Source organism: Vanessa tameamea, chromosome 26 (assembly GCF_037043105.1).
Source record: "Vanessa tameamea isolate UH-Manoa-2023 chromosome 26, ilVanTame1 primary haplotype, whole genome shotgun sequence".
Taxonomy (NCBI): domain Eukaryota; kingdom Metazoa; phylum Arthropoda; class Insecta; order Lepidoptera; family Nymphalidae; genus Vanessa; species Vanessa tameamea.
In genome coordinates, this window is record NC_087334.1 from 5,778,885 (window position 1) to 5,800,826 (window position 21,942).

General features: G+C 32.2%; 2 protein-coding genes across 9 annotated transcripts in view; one reads left to right on the forward strand and one right to left on the reverse strand.

Annotated features, from left to right (window-relative positions):
* The window catches only part of LOC113393742 (uncharacterized protein), a 103,501-nt gene extending 96,259 nt beyond the window's left edge, over positions 1-7,242 (forward strand). Inside the window, exons 15-20 of the mRNA XM_064219077.1 lie at positions 488-551; positions 806-953; positions 1,421-1,471; positions 5,129-5,213; positions 6,325-6,402; positions 7,016-7,242. Coding sequence (XP_064075147.1) covers positions 488-551; positions 806-953; positions 1,421-1,471; positions 5,129-5,213; positions 6,325-6,402; positions 7,016-7,048 — 459 coding nt within the window. The 3' untranslated portion in view covers positions 7,049-7,242. The remainder of the gene's footprint in view (positions 1-487; positions 552-805; positions 954-1,420; positions 1,472-5,128; positions 5,214-6,324; positions 6,403-7,015) is intronic.
* Positions 1-21,942, reverse strand: part of LOC113393537 (ankyrin-2) — a 143,585-nt gene that overhangs the window by 62,912 nt on the left and 58,731 nt on the right. For 3 of the 8 annotated variants that reach the window (XM_026630486.2, XM_064219073.1, XM_064219068.1), the window contains 6 exons: positions 15,441-21,111; positions 13,916-14,037; positions 12,763-12,917; positions 12,322-12,478; positions 12,092-12,200; positions 9,917-11,323 (listed from right to left, as the gene is read on the reverse strand). In XM_026630486.2, coding sequence (XP_026486271.2) covers positions 11,266-11,323; positions 12,092-12,200; positions 12,322-12,478; positions 12,763-12,917; positions 13,916-14,037; positions 15,441-21,111 — 6,272 coding nt within the window. In that variant the 3' untranslated portion in view covers positions 9,917-11,265. Of the gene's footprint in view, positions 1-9,916; positions 11,324-11,753; positions 11,834-12,091; positions 12,201-12,321; positions 12,479-12,762; positions 12,918-13,915; positions 14,038-15,440; positions 21,112-21,942 lie in introns of those variants that run through there. The other 5 variants (XM_064219075.1, XM_064219074.1, XM_064219069.1 and 2 more) reach the window with 4 other exon arrangements.

The following is a 21,942-nucleotide window of genomic DNA, read 5'->3' on the forward strand; positions in this document are numbered from 1 at the left end:
AAGACATTTTAGTTCTTATGAAAAATACAGGTGTACTCTCTATTCTATTACTCTCAAAATCCGATGGGGGGCAAATTCAACATGACTGGAAATATATCAGGCGCGGGATCAACGGCTTTACGTGCTGTCCGGCATGAGAGTGAACACACTTTCAACTTCCTCACTTGGTTGATACTGAGAACTGAAACTCAATAACCACTTATCGGCCCGATCTGGGGGTTGAACCCAAACCTCAGGATCCTCTGGCTTTTTATCTAGGAAATAGACCAACGTGATAATTAGATGCCATTGTATCTTCAAGATTTGACACACGAGACTTGTCTGCCATCCATGGGAAAGTCATAATATTAGTCTCCGTTGAGAATAACTGCCGTGACACATATTTACGAGAGGACTTAATTCTATTAAAAATATGATATTAAAAAAATATTACTACATAGAAATAATTTAATATCAATGATAAAATTAATCAACTCTTTTATTTCAGATGCGCAGAAAACATAGTATGGAATCGTCATATAGCGTCAATAAAGAAAGATCTAACAAACAAGGTATGCTTTGAAGCTTAAAATATAATTAAGAATTATAATAAATAATGTAAGATGTATAATTTTATTATTAGGGACATTATTAAACTCTACAAAAACCTTCAACTAATAAACTTTATTAAATCTGTTACAAGACTAAGCATTGTGTAATGGAGTTTTTTTGTGTCCAATTATTGATCGAAGATTCTTAATAAATAAAGATAATATGGTACCCACACTGGTTCTGTTGTATTTATAAACATTTTATCTTTTTACAGGAGCATTAGTATCAGCAGGGTTCAAAGTTTCGACAACAGTTCGACCTGACGACTCTGTGAAAGAAGATAGAGATGACGCTTCATCCATTAACAAGACTGATTTAGAAGGAGATATGTCTCGTTTCGACACGCTTCGGAAGACTTATAGGTAAAAATAGTACAGTATAGCCATTGTCAGAAAAATCATCTCCCTTTCCTGCGTGATAACATTGAATCTGTTAGACAGAGACAGCCTATTTTGTTATTAAATAAATAACGAAACTTCTAGGTAGAAAGGCCTAGAGAGTCCGGGTTCTATCTCAAAGTTAGGCTAGTTAAAAGTTATTAGGCTTTGTCGAGAATTTTTTAGCAGCAGCTAAACTGTGTGCTTCGAAAATCGCGTAAAACCGATGGTCCGGCACCTGAACTCTTTTCAAACATCGTTATGAGAGGAGAAATTAAGTTTGCGTATACCCTTGTGCACATCAATATGGGCCGAGCAGTTGGCCCTCTTTCCTTTAGCCACGAACAAAGTTCTTCAAAGAAAATTCCCTTGAGAATAACTGTCGTGACCCAATAGGTCATCATCATGATTGAATACTCTACATTTGCTGACTTTTGTCCTTTCGTTTTTAGTCAAGAAGATATATCCGAATGGACAGACGCAGAGCGACGCATCGGTGAACTGTGAGTTAATCCTAATCTAAAGCTAGGTCGATTTGCTTTCAGTAATATGGATACCTCATCGATATTTCATGAGATGTTATTTGTAAAAATATATGTTTAATATTCCTGTCATTTGGACTAGGATTTATTTTAAATAAGGTATTACTTATAAAAAAAATTAAAAAAAACAGGCTCAACTCTCGATGTTAATATAGACTTAATATATCAATAACTGTCAATTTGTTAAATCTATACTAATATATAAAGCGGAAGAGTTTGTTTGTTTGTTTGTTTGTTTAAACGCGCTAATCTCAGGAACTACTGGTCCGATTTGAAAAATTCTTTTTTTGTTGAATAGTCCATTTATAGAGGAAGGCTTTAGGCTATATAACATTACGCTGCGACCAATAGGAGCGCAGCGACAGTGAGAAATGTTGCAAAAACGGGGAAAATTATTCACATTTATGGACTTTCGATGCGTGCGCAGCATAAACGTTTTAAGTTACTCAAAAAATGTGTATGAAAGATATATTCCTCTTTTAATAATAAAAAAGAAGTCCGTGACACTATATGTCTATTTGTTAAGAGTGTGCTAGCAGGCGGGGCGCGGCGGCGGATGAGGGGGAGGCGGGTCAGCCCCGCCGCCGCGCTCGCCACTCTCACTCGCGGGTGTAGTTCTGCGAAGTAGCAATGCACATAACGACTTAAAAAAATTAACATTCTTAATAGTTAAATTATTTATCAAAATTAGGTTTTGTTATTAGCTTATTTGCTCATTATTTTTTATCGTTTAAAATCGGTTACATTTAAATCATAATCTGCTGTAGTTTTAACTTACGATATAAGATAAAATTTCAATGAACATTCCTTCGTACTTTGCAAGTAAACAATTCAAACGTTTCACGGTATAAATAAGGTATAAAAATTACATTACACACGTAAAAAAGTTCAAAACGGCGAGCGATACTTTCACCAATGCAGATTAATCATCACTGAGAAAATAAATTATGCAAATAAGCAAATAGGTGAATATCGTTTAAAATGACTACACAAATAAATTAGTAGTTCAATATTTCAAGTAATTTCTATTACGTTCAAGCATATTCAACACGGCTGTACTATAATCACCTTATGAAATAATATCACCAAAGGAGAAACAATCTAAACTTCTTATTGTTCGGTTTGTTTATCTTATTACGTTTAAGTTAATATTGTTTGTTTTCAACCGACTTCAAAAAAGAGGAGGTTATCAATTCGTCTGTATTTTTTTTTTATATGTCTGTTACCTCATAACTTTTCACTGGATTTTGATAATTTTTTTTTGTTTGAAAGGTAGTGCTTCCCGTGGGGCCCCATTTTAATTTTATCCTGTTACGATGATGGTATCCCTATGAAAACGATATAAGTCTTAAATGTGCATTATGTATGTGCGCGATAAATAGGTGAATAACTCAAAATTGTGCCAACCAATTTTAATGATTCTTTTTTTATTATAAAGGATATACTTCAAGGGTACTATGGTGAAAGTTTGGTAAGGTTCTGAGCATAGGATCCATGACAAAGTAACGGTACGGAAGGGAACGGAACAATTCTAAGGAGCACGTTAGCGATACTCGGCCGAATCTTTTAGAAACAAAAATTTTGACAAAAAAAAACCGACTTCAAAAGAGAAAAAAAATAATATGCTCTAAAAAGTAAAAAATAATTGCTTATTATTCTACAACTTAATAATCAAGTAACTTATTCTACTTACCAATATGTAGGTACGTTCTGTGTTTCCACGCAAGGAGATAAGTATGTACCTACCCACTTTAAATCTAACTTAACACAAACCTATGAATAACAAACAATGATCACAATATTTTTTAGATTTATACTATGTAAAATGAAATTAAAAATATTTAGACTATTTAAAAGTCAGCAAAGTTATTACGATAATATATTATAGTTAAAATTATTGTTATTTTTGGAGGCGGTGTCAGCCAAGGTAGGTTTGTAAATATATGATATACTCCAAATTTGTAAATCTGGTCTATCGATAAATACACTTCTTCTTGATGTTTTTTTAAACCCTATACGTACATAGTGGTCCTATATAATGACAGAAAATTGGAATCAAAATTGAGTGTTTAAGCAAACATGTCTACCGTCAGGTATTACAATTCATGAACTTTTCTCCTAATCCAAGACAAAGAAAAGTCATTCAGATTTACTATTACATTTCCTGTTGAACGTTTTGTTTGTTTTGGCAGAGTATGAATTTTGTTTGTGATTTATTTATTTACAATTGACTTTTTCTTTTGTCTTACATCCAGATGTCGATACACCTGCATCGAATTGTTAACAAAAAAAATATTCGCAATCGTACACTATTGTACAATATTTCTTTTATGTTTAAGAAAAGGGTTGTCATAATTGACCGTATAACAATAAGCAATAAAAACACAGATGTTGGTAATTTATTTAGACAAACTTTACCGGTAATTTTAAGAGGAACTAGAGCAGACATTGTAAGGTCTTGCCTTAAAAGTTCACAGTTATGGAAATTTGTCCATACCTTAAAACTATCTACGAATATGAGAGCACATTTGGGGGGAGGAAGTACAAATTTTCCTTCAAAGTTACTTTTAATAGGAGATGGAAAAGTATCTCATTCTGAAAATAAAATTGAAATTGATCGCGATTTAGGAGAAGTGACTAGCATAGAGGATTTAATATCAAAAGTTTACCCTAATATCGTCGAAATAGAAAATAAAGATTACCAATGGATGTGTCAAAGGGCAATATTGGCGGCGAGAAATAGTAGCGTTGACGAAATTAACAACCTAATTTTAACCAAACTTCCAGGCGATATAACTACCTACACATCTATTGATAATGTAATGGATCAAGAAGATGCTGTCCATTACCCACAAGAGTTTCTCAATTCTTTAAACCCGAAGCGGCCTTCCACCACATTCCCTGAAGTTAAAAATAGGTGCTGCGATAATTTTACTCAGAAATCTTAAACCACCAAATTTATGTAACGGGACCCGCCTTCAAGTAAAATTCCTTCGCAATAACGTGATCGTTGCAACAGTTTTGACTGGTACGGCAGTTGGTCAAACAGTGCTTATACCTCGCATCCCAATGATTCCAAATGATTTACCTTTTAATTTTAAAAGAATTCAATTTCCCATTAAGTTATCTTTTGCCGTAACCATTAATAAATCACAGGGCCAAACATTTAAACACGTAGGAATCGATTTACGTCAAGACTGCTTTTCACACGGCCAACTATATGTCGCGTTGTCAAGATCGGGTTGCGGGCAAAATCAGTATGTTCTTCTACCACAAGAAAATAAAACTAAAACTATAATCTACGCTAAAGTACTGTAAAACATATTATTAAATCTTATTGACGATTATAATAACAAAAACCAACGTGAGCAATCAAACGATAATCATGATAGTGTTTCCGACAACTACGCGAACGAAGTCGCGGGCACAGCTAGTTATAAATATAAGTGTACATTTATTTCTATTTTGATCTTTTACATATATTATATTTTAAAATATAACGTATATTAAGTTTGATAGAAATATACATATTTATAATGTTCATGCTTAAAACTAATAGGACATATTAAGAGATGGTACGGATTGTTTTAAAATAATTTTTAATTTAATTCTTTCCAGCACGTTATCCGAAGCCCGGTCAGTAGGAGGGACCCTACCAGCCAGTACTGGTAGGGCTGCCTCATCTACCAGGCTAACTCATCAGGTAAGTTTGGAAAAAAATCTATAAAATTCCATAGCAACACTTTTTGTTGGCTAAGTCGCACTAAAGCTGAACTATTCTGTAAGAACGAACTCGAAACTCATCGTAGAACAAGATAGATATCTACATCAATTACAACATGAATGATACATGTATCCAAACAGTGTATCACTTGCAAGTCGGTTATCAACATTTCACGAGTGATATACGAAGTGTGTTCTTACATAGCACTGCACATTTCAATGTTTCGTATGCAAATATCTGGTGAAGGATGAAATTAATTATATGACACTTTAAAACAAAACGGTTCCATACATCAAAGTCGCTGAAATAAACTTGTATTTAAAATTTGTACCAAAAAGTCTAGTAATTAAAGAAGTAGGGCCAAGCCAACTCCACTGGAACAATTGTTCCACGTTGTCCCATTGGGGTTGGATGAGGTCGCACTCATGTAAAGAAATTCTACATGATTCCCATGTAGAATTTCATTTTCACATAGAGGTTGCCTCGCGAGGTTTTCCTTCACAACCAAGCACGAGACATAATAAAAGAACTAAGCTCATGAACATTCAATAAATTTTAAATACATGAAATTAACAAAATTTGACTTTAATTTTCATAAGTCTCCTGTATCCTTAAGGTTTTTTTGGGAATACTCTGGATTTTTTATATCCCCTTTTTGTGATAGAATCCTGGGTTCAATTCCCGCTACCGTTATAAGTTGCATCTGCTTTTCTTCCGTGTTTAACATTAAATGTTATCCCAGTGAAGTTGTACATATAATTATTGTACACATATAAAACGCCAGTAAAACAACATTATCAAATATTAATTCATCTTTAATTAATTCGACTATTTTTTATAGTATACGAGTATATATTATTCTGACTTATAAACGTTAAACATTGATTTCTCTCTTTCTGTTATCATTGATTTAACATTCGAAAGAAGAAGACAGCATTGTTTAACTAATCACTTCCAAAAAATCGTAAATATTAAATGCAATTTAGTGCACTGTTTATGTAAAATACATGCACCTTCTTTACCTAATAACTTGATATGCGTGTGTGATATTTAAATTGGTAACATTTCATGAAACCTATAACTTATTCAGGAGGCAAACACAATGGCTGAACGAGATCTTGGCTCCACTTTCCTCCTGCCCCACGTGCACCTCTATAAATCTGATCTTGTGGGTATTTGCACACTTTATAAATAAAATTAACCTTTATCTATCAAAATATAACCTTTGGATGGTAGCACTAATAACCCCATTTTCATCTTAAAATTCGTTTTTTACTAGGTCTGGGTAAGTATCCGATCATTCATCTAAATCAAGCGGGATGAAATCTTCGAATAATTTTTACAATAAATATTTGTATTCGAAATTGAATATGTCTTTAATGTTGCAATATAATATATGTTAAAACTAAAGTCATTCAGAAATGTCTAACTTTATTGTTCCTAGTTAGGCTTCTAATTTAAACATCTATAAATACGTTTTAAATTCATTTGACAGAATCCTTAAATATTTTGGTTTAGACATTACAATATGTAGAATACTTAACTACTTTTTACAAATTACACATTATTCTAATTCTCATTAGTTCAATATAATTATTTACAATTGTGTCCTCGTTTATGTGTATGGCAACACTGATATTGTTATGTCAAATTCTTCTTAATTTAACGTATATATTATATTCGAATTTTAAACGTTGTTCAAATAAATTTAATTCAATATATTTATTTTTAAATCATTACGATTAATTTTTACATGTATTCTAATATTAATATGTTTTCAGACTAGCGACGTATCGGAGTTTGATTCCCTGTGAAGACTGTTTATTTATTTATTTATTTAAATTATAATTAAATTTTCACTAACGCAGAGGCTATTAAAGTATTACAAATATATTAGATAATTAAAATTGATTTATTAAGTTACCAAAATTTAAGACGAAAATATAAAGTCACGCATTCGGTTTTGATACAAAATACCTTTAAAATAACGTTGTACGTTAACAGTTATTTACCATAACTGTATTAATATATCATAAAAATATCATTATTTAAATGCCTTTTTATATCATTTATTAATATCATTTAATTCTACTTTAACCTACATCCAGGTTTTTCAATTAGACATTGTAAAGGATCTTTGACTGACTAGATTATACAATTATTATTTGTATTTGAACATGTTATCTGTCAAAAAATATTGTATTGTTTCATTTTGAAGGTTATTTAGCTCGTATTATTACAGTTACTAGGGACATAATGTCTATAGATAACAGAGGTATGTTTCTTAGTTTGAATATCTATGGGCAAAACCCATCTGGTACTTGCTATATTAAAAATCACACTCAAAAAGATTTTTTAACTAATTTTCTGTTATGCTTTTTACCTAAATTTTCTACGTATGACGTATGTTATACAGTACTCAAAAATTGTATGACAAATTTGTAATAACTTATAGGTACGTAACAATATTATACTTTGTAAGTGATAAGATTGATCGCTTCTTTTAAATGTCAGTTCGTAAGACAAATATTTAGCTTTTTTTTTTTAAGAAATAGCAAATGTAACAAATTTTAATTCATAATGATATGTTAAAAAGACTAGAATTATAAATTAATATTGAAACATCGAGACCGAATAAAGTCAATTAAAATATACTTATAACCTAGAATCGAATTCACAACCCTAAATGTGTGTTATCACTGACCTAGACGATTAATATCCTTTGAAGATTGTAAGATTAATTCTCTGAAATAGCAATAATAGTCCAAGAAATATAGCTTGTTTAATGTTAGTTAAGTTAAGAGGTAACCTCTTAGTGTATTTCAATACAGTGTCAATGGCTAATTTTGTCTAATATGTTCCTGGACTACATAACAATCATAATTCGTTTAAAATACAATTTAAATATAATATATTTGTATCGTAATTCAGTCTTCTAAATGTATCTTATTTATTTAAACATTGACCCCTTAAGTTGACTTCGAACCACCAAAGTTAATACTCTATTAATACTTATTTAATTATCCTTGATTTAATTTATTGTTTGAAAATATCCCAATACAAAATATGGAATGCCATAATACATGTAAGCGTTATATGCATAGATTTAAGTTTTTAATGAAAATAATTTGAATGAGAAATCTGTAAAATCGATTATCGTGTCGATAATCGATTTCTCGTTTGAAGAGTTTTCGTTATTTTAAGAATACATTAATTATTGTGCAAATTTGTACTGATGAATATATTGAATAAATATTTGTAGCAAATATGCTCTATTTTTTTTTTTTTAGTATAATATTGTTGTAAAAAACAATTGTGTCATTTCAATGTAATTCTTACATTTACATGTTACGATATTTGTGAATAATTTATCTGTCAGACAGTCTTTGTAATTAAGTTATTTCTACTTTTGTTAATTAAATCTTATTATCGAAATACTGGTTTTATTTTTAGTACTTAAATAATTTAAATAAAATCGTACATTATTTATATATCTAGGCTGGTCACACTACAGAGGACTAAAACAGACTAGCCAACTTTATTATCTTGGTGCATGACAGCAACGCTTGACACGCGCCAAACGTCATATTTCAACGCGTTTTCAACTTGACTTGACTTGACTTGACTTGACTATCTGTCATATTGACATATAGATAATACAAGAATAAAATAATATTCAAATAGTCTATCTCTCGTCTTAAAGAAGATTTAGAGCAGTTATCTATGGTATGACACAAGGAAATTTTAAGTAAGTATTATAGGATTTCCTAAATGCTCTATTATATTATGCATTACAGGCAGTTCTCGATTAATATATTTTTATTTATAACACAAACAAAATTATTCCAAAAAAGAGCATTTATGCGGGATTAGCCGTTTCCACGAGTTTTTTAAAGTGATTCTGAGCCAAATCGAAATAAATATTACTTTTATTTGATAAAAATGCATGTTTTCAAAAATTACACAATTCAGTGTGACTTGGACGTTTTTTACCCACAAAAATGCGGTTATTTCTGTGAACACTACATAAACAAGCAGATTGCTTTATTTAAAATATATTGATAAAAAAAAAACTACTCTATCAAAAATATAACCCATGTATGTATGATGTAAAATACATCCAAATTTCCGATAACAGTTCCGTCGACATTCAAAACGCCACTTTTTCGTGAATGCCTAATGAATGTTATAGTATTAACAAAACAAAATTACTTTTAATAAATTTATAACAAGAATACAACAAAATAATAATAAAATACTTAAATCAATTTCTGGTTTGCTTATATTATTACAAAAATAGTTTAACAATGATACGCCTGACCGTATTACGCGCTGCCTCCCGCCAAAGTTTGAATTTAAAAGCCATCTGACAGCTTGACGTTCGGAAAGTCACACTAATTCTTCTTATAACATAACATTAAATTAATTTTAAGATTAATTTCGTTGGTATTTTTTATTCAACGTACTTCTAACATTATTATACAACATGTTCCGTGTGTTGTACCACGCCCTACGGATGTGTCGCTGTTAGGGTGTCAAAGGTAGAAGGGGAATTCACGCAGCAATGCCCTTTTTTTGATAATATTAATTATGTATAAATTATTACTGCCCTCGTTTTGAATGAGGTATGTGTTTCTTTTTAAATTATATGATTTCAGATATAGATAAATAAAACACCAATATTAAATATGAGACATAGCGTTTTTATTTAATATTCAATTATAATTTAGTTTATCGATAGAATATTCAGCAATATTACAAATACAACGTGAAACAATCGTAGCAAATTAGTTTAAAACTTAATATAGCAACGCACTAGCATTAATTAATTAACTTTAAGCACACCGATTCTTAAATAAAAACAACTATTATCTAACAGCATTGATTCAATAATTAAGAATCATAACGCTGATACGAAAACAATAGCTTTGAAATACGTGCCCCTCTTAAGCTTGTAATAAGCACTTAATATTCTTACGTCCTCTTCAGCCTTATGAATTTATAACAAATTCCGATAAATCCAAATCCTTACTTTCACAAGTATTCAAAAATCTACACATTCATTAAAATACATTAAAATATTGGAAGTGAGCAAGCGCTGTATTTTACTAATAATAATTTTTACGATCAACGTCATAACATTGATATACTTATAAATGTTTAATTAAGAAAAATAATGTTCTTAATCCTATGAAAAGTACGTTTAAAGTACTTTTACGTCAAATACTAGACAACATAATAAAAAATAAACGAATTAAAGCAATTCGACTAGACTCAAATGCTGTGACCGTAAATCATACATATCTTATATTTTGTATTTCTATCTATCTAATTACTTCAGAAAATTGTGCATGAATTCTTCAGAAAACCAATTTATAATGTCCTGTGTTACTAAAAGCATATTATTTATTAAGGACAGCTTTAGTTCCGTCACCCGATCCTGCTTCTATAATTTCATTATCAAAATCATCAGAAACGATTCTACCTAAACCTATATCTTATAAAATATTTGATATTTTCTACAATGTTAACATCATCGAGAAAGCGATTTCCAAGACTAATAAGCTAAGCGTTATCAATGGAGGTCTATAGGTCAAGTAACATGGACCGATGTCGCTGAACGACGGTACAATACAAAAGTTAGTACCAAAATACATCCAAAATTCTTCACTATATATGTTCCATATTCCTAAATAAGATCAAATTCCTGGATAATGAAGTGCTCTGCACGTTCTTGTCAAATACTGGATAAGGAATTCATTTCAAGGTATTTGATTCAGACGTTTCGAATCGAGACACATTTCAGCCTGAAATGAGTTTCATTAATGTCGTTTTTCATTTGTTTTCACACAAAAGTATAACTAAACGAAGAGTTATACAGATTATATAATAAACATTTTTAAAGGTTTTTTTTCGTAAAATTTTAAGAACTGATCTTAACAGTGCATTTGCTAAGCCTAAGCTGGCAAAGTAGAAATAGTTGTGATATAATAAAAATAAATATATTAAATTATAGAATCTCATGAAAACTCTAATTCTTCGACTCGTCTAAGCTGGAGTGAGTTGGTCTTGGGATCATTGAAAGGGATCTGGAAAGAAAAATACATTAAAAGACTATTGCATTACCATAAATAATGTTTGTTATGGAAATTTTGAATTTAATTGTGATAAAATAAGTTATCAAATTAGAAAATAATAATTGTGTGTGCAAATTTCTGGTCTATTAGTTGGGTGGAACTAGATCAATATTCAATTGCAAGACTTGCGAAGCACTAATAGGAAGTGTTGAAGTTAATTAATTATTTTCTAAAATAGAAACAGATGCTACAATTTTCTAGCTCAATTCAAAATTTCCATGAGATAACGACACGCTAGAACCCTTTTCATGCTATATACATATATATATGTAATATATGACAACAAACCACGCTATCTATCAATAAAAGATATAATATCTAATAAAACCTACCAAAAAGCTTTTGATATATTGTTAAATATAGTTTAATCGATGTTAAGGCAAACAAATTCAGAAAGCAATACAATATAAACAGTGTACCTATTTGTCGAGTTTTTCTTGCGAGTGACTTAAACAATAGCAGCTGCAATGATAACATTTGCATTTTAGTAGGTACATCGAAATGATAAACTAAACATGACAATTGAAAGAATATAATAAAAGCTGCAGAAATAATAAAAAACTGTTCCAGGAATACAATATAGCATTATTAAAGTAAGCCAAAATTCAAACATCCATCATATACTAAACAGCAAGAACAGTAATAGACGTATAGATTGATGGTTTAGGAATGAATTTAGACGATTTTACTATTGTGAATAACGGAATAGTATCAAAATACCTTCGCTGTGCTGGAACTGGAGGTGAGGCTTGAGTTGTAGGTGGAAGAGACGCTGGACAACTACCAGATAGTGTAGTGGGTTGACTCTCTTCTTCCTCTCGTTTGTCTCCTGTGGTGATCAAAATTAATTTAACTAACAATAAACTTTACAAAGTACTATTTTGTAATAAAACATTTCAATAAATGTACGTTTAACCGGCATATTAATTGATGATAATTTTAAGTCATACCTCTAACGATAGGAGTATCTCCAATATAAAAAGTAGCAGCTGGTGCTTCAACAGTAGCCTCTTTAACAGAACCATCACCACTAACGGCGCTAAGTGTGTCTGTACTATCAAACATTATTGTACGTTCCTTTGCCCGAGGGACACGACTGTCCAATTCCTAAAAATTAAGTCAAGAAGTGATTATAATACATAAATCAAATAAAAAAAGTACTAAATATATATTAACAGTAAATATAATATGTAACGTGATAGTAGGATATATGATGACATATAAGTATCTGAGACATCAGAAATGCGTTTATCCTATGTTTTATTTCTGATTATTTCTCCTCAAAGGGAGAGAGTATGCTATTGCTGAAAAGATGTCAAATTTTAGTACCATCAGGTGCCTACAAGTTATGTTAAGTTTAAAACCATTATCAGACTGGACCATTAACTTACTAATCTTTCTGTATCAGAATCTGGTTCATGAACTTCATGGTCCTGTGAATATTGTTCACTAGTAGACTGATGTTCTAGGCTTTCCATCTGTACAGCCGTCACAGGATCCAGAGTGTCAAGTGAGGACACCATTGTGTTCGACCCTGGAGGGCGCGCTATGTTATCTTTCTGATTAGTATGAAGCTTGGCAGGAAGCATAATATAAAAGCTAATTGGAATAATATATTAATCTCCTAATGTAATTTTGAAGGAAATTTTAGTAAATTCTTATATTTCAGTGGTTTAATCCTGATCATTAATATTTATCGTCGAATTTAAATGAATACTAATAGCGCAATAATAAAACAAACGATGTTACGAAGAAATTATGACAGAATCGTAAAAGTATCCAGCGACACGTAAAAGATATACAAGTGTATAATATACATGAATTGTATTAATTTTATGATTAATGCATTATTCCAGAAATTCGAATTTCTAAAAGCAAGGATGGATATCTGCAATTATAATGATTCGATTAAAGAAAAGACATCACATAACCGTAATTATTAAACATTATTTAAGGGTACATTTCATTCTTCGGTGATATAATATTGACGAGAAAAATAATAAATTACAATAGTTATACAACACAAATGATTAGTACATGTATACTCTTTAAAATACAACAACATATTCAATGCCAATAAATATGTGAAAATCCAAAAAGGGTCAAATCATTCCCATGCTAGTGAGTACAGTCCGACAAGGATCCCATAAATTCCCACCCAGAATAGCTGAAGCGATCGCGAGTACGGTTACTTTTACGGATATTAATTTTCATTGTACAAAATTCGACAAAATGCGTTAATGTATTCACTAAAAGTTACGACAATATATTAGCTGGTAGCCCTTAAATTTCAACTAAGCATCCATGTCAATATCATTGGGTTGCTACAAGATCCTGGTCGCACTTTACTTATACATTTTCTGGATAAAAACAATTGGACTACAGGTTTAATTTGTAAGGTTTTTAAAAAAAATGAGTTCCTATATTAGGAAGTATGTTGTATGCATAGCTGAAAAGCTTTATAGAGTCATTAGTTGAATAATATATTTGTAATACTAATACGTATGATTATATCGAAAAGAGGTTTTATTTTAAATAACTTACCTCCAGAAGTAAGGCTACCAGTCATTGGCGTGTCTACTTCATAGTTATATGTTGCTCTAGTTGCATTCGAACTCGTTGCTTCTAAACTATCTGTGCTGCCTAACATCAGATCAGCTCGTGCGCTGTGAAAATTTTAAATATATAAAACATTTATATGTAACTACTTTTCGCCAGCTTTATGCGCAAGCGATCCCGTATTGCCCCCTGAAGATATGGAATGTTTACCGCTGGTTTTCTAATGGGTTTTCTGATAAACTGGGGCGCACCAGGCGTTCTCAGCACCGGTGAGTCCTCCATGCCCTCCCTACCCCCACTTCACGTCGGGGAAACGCATACGAGCGTTTAGCCAGCGAAAAAAAAGCGGCATCACCCGCGTTTAAGAAATGGGAAGGGGTTGTGAAAGTTGTTGATCGTAGACTTTAGGTTCAAAAAATAGCTTCTGTCCTTTCTTGGGGTTCATGCTTGGTTTAGACCATATTTAATCAAATTCGGTTATTTGGTTTAAACTTGAAAGCGTAACAGACACAGAAACTTTTGTATTTATTATATTAGTATAGAGTATGCTTTAACGTTAGTATCATTCCAATAACAGATGGAAATAGAGAACAAACTTTAGATTTACATATTCCGTGCGTTTTACCAATAGTTTTGTTTTATTATCCATAAATAGTTAATTATTAATATATTTATTACACGTTTAGATTTAGTTACCTAAATATACTTTTTATTTCCAAAATTCCAAAACGGCAGAATTTAATAAAACTAAAGATTAAAGATGTCATGTCAATTTAAGTTGCTTCTTTATTATTACGATGTAATACATGCCGCGTTTAATATGAATTTTAGTAAAAATATGTATTTGTTATATATAGTGCCTGTATTTAGCCTTAGCGCCATCTTTAGTCAATGTAATAAATGCCGACGCAATATCGAAATTTAGTTACACAGTGGATAAAGTTTCGATACACTATTTTTAAATTATTCATAGAAGTAAATATATTTTTTTAATTAGAATTTACAACGTGAGAAAAGGATTTTCCAAAATGCAAAAGCGGAAAAAGTCTCATCCTTCTAATTTTACATTTACCCTCATCACTAGTCCCAAGTGTAAATTCAATCCCTGGCTTACAACTTATGTAAATCAAATCAATTAGAAATATGAGCTAATCGGAAATTTATTCATCTCAACTTCGCTTGCCGTTGAAATATTTAAGTTGCTGTTGTTAAATGTGATTAAACGTATCATTAATGTCTTATTGGGGTTTTTTAAAATAATAATATTATTAAGTTTTTGAAGTATTAAGTTAATTATTTAATAATATATTATAATAGCAAGAGCTCAAATGGGATTGAGTCACGAGAATAAACTGTATAAGATATCGAAAACATCTTATGAAGCTAAATTTTAACCGAGATTAATTGAAGCCGGTCGCTTCAGGTAAAAAGGGCCCGAGAACATTGAAAAGGGAAGGAGAGATCTTGGAAGAGCTAGATAGGTTTAACTTATTTCATAGTACAAACTTACCGACTGAAACTTCCCGATGAGCTTAATTCTTCGTCTTGACCACTCCAAGAACCGCTAGCTGGATCTGTGAAATGTTTTCCGGAGATAATACTATGAGCTACCGACCTCCCAGAGGAGGGCGACAGCTCACGTACGGCACTTCCTTCTCTTGAGAAATCCAAGTCTTCTGGTTTATCTTCAAACCTCTCAGAAGAAGTAATTATGGTGTGCTTAGAATAGGTTACTACTTCGCTGTCAGATGGATGTCTTTCAATAATTGTCATTAAACTATCCATTTCAGAAGGTTGTGAAGCTAACGAAGAAGACATCTCAGAACTCATTGACATACCACTGTCATCATAAGGCTTAGATCTAGCTGGTATATCCACGCCTCCTTCATTATCAAGGCTTGTGATAGTTTCGGAAACTTTTTTTCCATCTACAAACTTTTGTTGAATTACAGTAGTAGTGCGAACAATTTCTATAATACCACCTTCTGTTTTGGTAAATGATTGTTGTTGTTCTTCTTTCTTGGATTTTTCTTCTAAGTCTAAAATTTTCATCATTTCTTCACAATCTCCTGGAATTGACTCCGCTGAGCCATCGCTTGGAGCTGCAGCACAAACGAAAGAGGATGATTTTTTACATTCTTCTACTACTTCTGTTGATTTAGCTTCTGATGTTCCTGGTTCCGGTTCTGGTACAAAAAAGGCACCTCTTTCATCAAATTTTTTTACGGTCACAATTTTCGGTCGGTACTCTTGCATTTTTTGTTCTAAGGCCAGTTGCTGATCGATTATTTTTCTGATAGCCATTGAATCAGCTAAAAGTTTTTGTGATGGGCTCCCGTAACTTCCAACCTTTTGAGATGGACTACCACTTTTTTGTGAAGGGCTACTACTTTTTTGAGAGGGACTACCACCTTTGTGCCCAGGACTTCCACTCTTAAATGGAGGACTACTTTCAGAACTACTATCGTAAGAACGCTTTTCTTGTTCTAGGAAACTACTACTAACAACTTTGGGATCCGCTAAAAGTAAAGCTTCCTTTTGTTTTGCTAATAATTCAGCCTTTAAAGCTTCTAGGCAAGCTGTTTCAAGCCCTTCAAATTCCTTAAGGCTTGACACAGATATGTCATCCCCTTGACTTTTACTTAAGATATATCGACGGGGTAGCGATCCATTTAGAGAATCTTGAGAAGATGACGAATGTTGTTGATATTGTTCCATTAAAGCTCTTTCAAGGTTTTCAAATTCTTGTAATGAACTAATTGAAATATCATCATTATCACCCTTTAATCTAAACCTCATACGCGAGGTCATTTCTGATTCTGAAAGGCTTCCGTACGAATTTCTAAAACTACCATAACTTCCAATTGTTTCTTTTTGCGAACTCAAGCTTCCAATTCGGCTAACATCAAAATCAGTCATTTCTTCCTCTTTAATATCTTCTAACGGAATTCTTTCATAATCATACCTCGGATCACCTTCGAATTGCATTTGTATCCACCGCTTACCCGCCTCAATTTCAGCAAGTTCTTGGGCTTGTAATCGTTTTTGCTCTTGTTCATATTGAAGAATTTCTTCATCTGATAATGATCCAGATCCCGAAGCACTACTAGTACTTTCTTGTTTTTTAGTTGTTTTCGATAAATATTCCTCGACTTCTGTGTCATGCCGTTTTACATATTTTTGGGCTTTAATTTGCAAACTTTTACCTTCTGGATCAGTTTCTTGTGCTTCTTTTGCAACTTCTTCAATAACTACAAAATCATCCATTTCACAAGGCTTATCAACCATTTCAAATTCATCGCTAGTAGGCGACTCTTGTTCTTTCTCAAAAGTATGTAAGGTCTTTTCTTCTGTAGTAATTACTAATTCTGATCGACTGGTCTCAGTCACAAGTTCTGATTTTAATTCTGGAGTTTCTGAAATGTCATACATATCATCGAGAACGTACTCTCGCCCATTATCTGTAGATAGAGAACTTTGACTGGGTGCTGACAAAGGTGTTTGTGGCGTAGAAAGATGCTCATGAGTTTTTAAGCTCGAGGTGGAACTCTGCTTACTTTCCAAATGATCTTCGGGTGTTCTTAGGCCAGATTTCTCGACTTTCGTTTTAGGTACTGATGAATCGCTTTTTGATTTTAGTATTTCTTCATACTGTTTTGTACCCTTCGGAATTATATCATCTTCAACATCTACAAATTCTCTTTGACTGGGAGGTTTTTCAGTAACAGGGAATGGTACAGTGCTAATTTCTTCAACGACTTTTTTTACACATTCTTCTATTACTTCCTTTGGAGATACTAAAACGGAACTTGAGGGCAAAGATTCTTCCTTTGTAACAACAGTTCTTCTTAAAGGGATATCATCATGCGGTAAATTGTCTGTCTTTGTGGTTATGTGACCAAATTTTTCAATTTCTTCATACTCTGCCGAGCCTATAGGAATGATTTCACTTTCAACGTCAACGAATTCTCGTTTCTTTTCTATTTTTGTTACGGAAAATGGAATAGCCTGTTCACTATGTACAGATACTTTAGTTACAATTTCTTGAATATCTTCCTTATCTAAATCTAGTTGAGACTGAGATGAAGACATATCAAGTTTTGAAATTGACGAAGATAAAATCTCGTCGGTTCTTAGTTGGCTAGATATAGTTGTATCTGATACTTCTTTATCTTTTAAAGAATCATCGTCAAATTCAATACTTTCTGAAGTGCCTTCCAGTGGAAAATGTTCAGGTATCATATCTTTTGGCTGGAATCGCATTTCATGAGACCTTTTCATTTTTCCTAAAAGTTCAACCTTATCAGTTTTATATTCGTCATCGTCGCCAGAAATATCATCGTCACTAGTTGTTTTACTTTTGGATACTTGTTCTTTCTCAGGCTCATGTAAGAATTGTTCAACATATGTACTACTTTCCATCAATTCTTCTTTTAATTCATTAGCTGAAGGCACAAGTGTTTCAGATGCATCTGATATGTCTATGCTTGCAACATGACTGGAGCCATCTGAGTCAAGGCTTTTCATACTATCTCTGGAAGCAAGTGAACTACCAGCTGTGTAATAATCCTTAGATGTCCTCAATGATTGCGATGAAACATCATGACTTGTTAGTGCTGTTTCATAGTCCGTACCACTTTGAGCCGTCATCATCACTTCAACATCAGATGACAAAGGTCTACTTTCAGAGTGTTCAAAACTATGGTAGTGACTCTCCCCAGAACTAGACCAACCTTCAATTTCTGATGCAGATCGTCTTTCGACAACACCTAATTGTGTCTTCATATGCTTTTGGGTCCGAAGTTTAACTTCGGGACTACCTTTAGATGAACCATTTCTGTCCGACAAAACTAAGTCACTTTCTGTGTCTAATATTGAATGAGGGCCACTATCTGATCTAATTGAAATGTCTCCTTCAAGGGGTGGACTGTACTCTTTATGGTGAACTGTTTCTTTGTCATCATCGGAAAACGTTTCTTCTTCTTGCGAAATTATCTTTTGTGAAACGCTCTCAGATTTTTGGCTATCTATAAATTTTTCTTCGTAAGTTGGTAAGTTAGTCTTATCAGTTTGATCGTCAGCGTGTTGAGGTTCTTCTTTAATAACTTCGGGTCTATCTGGACTAATTAATATTTTAAATTGGAATTCAGACGGTGATTGCTTGTATTTAATACTACCATCACTTTTTTCACTAATTATTTCACCTTGTGCTGCTTCTAGAGACTGCTTAACTTCATCTATAGTTTTCTCTAAAACTGATAAGTCAGCAGGAGGCTGAGCAGATATTAATGAATCCAAGGCTACCCTTTCAGACTCAAGTTTCATTCCATGAAACTCGGCAGAGGAGAAATCAGTATCATAACCACTACTACAAATATCTTCGGTACTTTTTTCTTTAACTAGCTTTTTTTCTTCTCTTTTGGCTTCGGTTCCTGTATGAAAAGCTGAGTCTGCTTCCGTAGAAAATTCCGATGCATGTAATGTTTCGGCACTGACAGTTGAATCCATTGACTTTTGTAAAACTTCACCCTCATGGGACTCTAAAGATTTAATCATACATTCAGTGTCAATACTTTCACCTGATTTTATCATAGCTTCTTTGGACGCTGTACTCATATCATCAGAAGTTTCCATAGTAATAGGAGAAATATCACTTTCTTTTGGTAATTTAGTACTTTTTTCTAGTTTTATATCTAGGTCTTTAGATTCGAATTGTAGACCAGTACTTTCCTTTGGCATACTTGAAGATATTATAGATGAGTCAGAAAGTTTTGCTTGTGATAAATCGTCAACTATACTGACACCTTCCTTGCAAACTGAAACTTCTAATATTAAATCTTCCGTTTGATGAGATAATTTTATGGGTGACTTCATGATTTTCTCTTTCTTAGGGGTGTCACTAATTTTGTCATCATGTGGCAATTCCGGTACAATTTCAGATTCTGAATGAGTATCTTGACTACCAGTACGACTAAATGAACTTTTAACTGGTGATGTCGAAATTTTTATTTCTTTTATAAAATCCACTTCATAAACTTCATCGTCCTTTTTAAAAGACTTAGATTTACTTTTCGGGCTTGTTTCAGATGAATCTCGTCTATCAGTAGCCTCACTTTTGAAGCTTGGTATATGAGAAGCATCCGAACTAAGATCATCGTGTTCCTTACTTTCAATTACAGATTCTTCTTTGTGGTGCTCTGTCTTTGAACTTATTATTTGACCTTTTTCAGATACTTCAACGCTTGAAAGTGTTTCATCTTTTTCTACTATTTTTAAACTAGATTCCAAAAATGCTATTCTTGACTTGGCATCATCGTCTTCTTTAATATCTTCTAACTCTTCTGGTTCAGTAAAATATTCCTTTCCCCATTGTTCGTGGCATAAATCTCTTTCTGATATTTTAACTTCATGTTTTTTCTTAACAGTTTCATCTTTTATAGCAGTCATCCTCTCTTCTGATTTTGTTTGCCTTCCAGTGTAGAGCCCTTGTTCGGTAAATTCTCTTTCTACCTTTACAATATCTGTATCATCAGTGCTTTTAGAAACAGTTTTTGTTTCTACGTCAGATCGTTTTGCCGTTGCTTCATGAGCCTTCTCCATTTTTTTTTGCGAAGTTTCAGTTTGCTCTCCCTCTTTTTTTACAATCATCTTTTCCTTAATTGCGTGCTCCTGCCCTCGTAATTCATGACTCGTTTCCGTTTTTATAATGAGAGAATCGTCATCTGATGACGAAACTTGTTTTGTTTCCGAAAAATACTCTTGGCCTGATATTTTCCTTGTTTCAGTCTCTTTATGTGAAAGTACTGTGCTGTATTCACTTGTAGTTCCAAATTTAGCGATCATATCTGACATAACTGCATCAGGGTTTATATTTGTAAACTTTAATTGTGAACCTTCAACAGTTTTATGAACTGAAGATGATGATGTTGAAGTTTCTATTCTAGATTCAGAATAAAATGTATCTGAAGATGTAGATTTGTGCATGTCTTCTTGCATTTCTTTTTTAATTTGATCAATTACATCCAGACTTTTTACAATTGTTCGGTCAACAAGTTCTATAGCCCCAGTGGTTATCGTTGGTTTGTCAACATTCACAAATGATAAGTTATCAGCTAGATGTTTAGTTGGTGATTTAGGTCTAGCTGCTTCACTTAAAGTTTTTGATGCTTCAGTTAGCAGTTCTGAAAAAAAAGATGTAAAAAGATTATTACTTCATGGCGATATACTCTGTATTTTGTAATATATTTACATTACAAAACATAGTTATAGTTATAAATTTTTTAAATACAACTATTATATTGATCTCACTTAGCATTTTTATTGCAATACATTTTTTAAAATTATATTTGTGAATGATAACAAAGCGATTAACAACAATGAGTAGACTGTAATTATATAAACGATGAAAGCATATAATTATCTCGTATGATCAACTATTATCAAATGATGGAAAATAAATTGTGATACGTATATTGTGAGAGAAGAAAGCTTATGTGATGGCAAAATGTAAAAGAAAAAATAAGAGAAAAGATCTTTGAATCAAAGCGAAACGTTACTCAAGGTGAACATTGATGTGAAGTGGAAATAAAAATCATTTGCTAATCAATAACAGATAAACAAATTAATCTTATTAGGAAGTTTAAAAAGCGACATCAATGAAATATTTTTTTCGAACTGTGTCCACTTACCTAAGCAATGTGAGGACTCCGCAAGAAACAAAGTAAAGTTTACTGTGCGACAAATATTGGCATAACGTTTGTGACTATTGCAAATTAATTTTAATGTTTGATTTCCGTGATATCTTCATATTTATGTTATCAACTTTTGTTATGGTGTGTTTATACGAGTATATGTTTATTCTACCTTTCTAATCTAAGTGCTTATTGAAATGATATCATTGTATTACCGGCAGTGAACCACTTTATATTGATTAAGAAATAAATTACATGCGTCGGCACAAACAAAAATGTGGCAAAAGAAGGTTATATCTACTAAATTATGAGTAAGGTTTC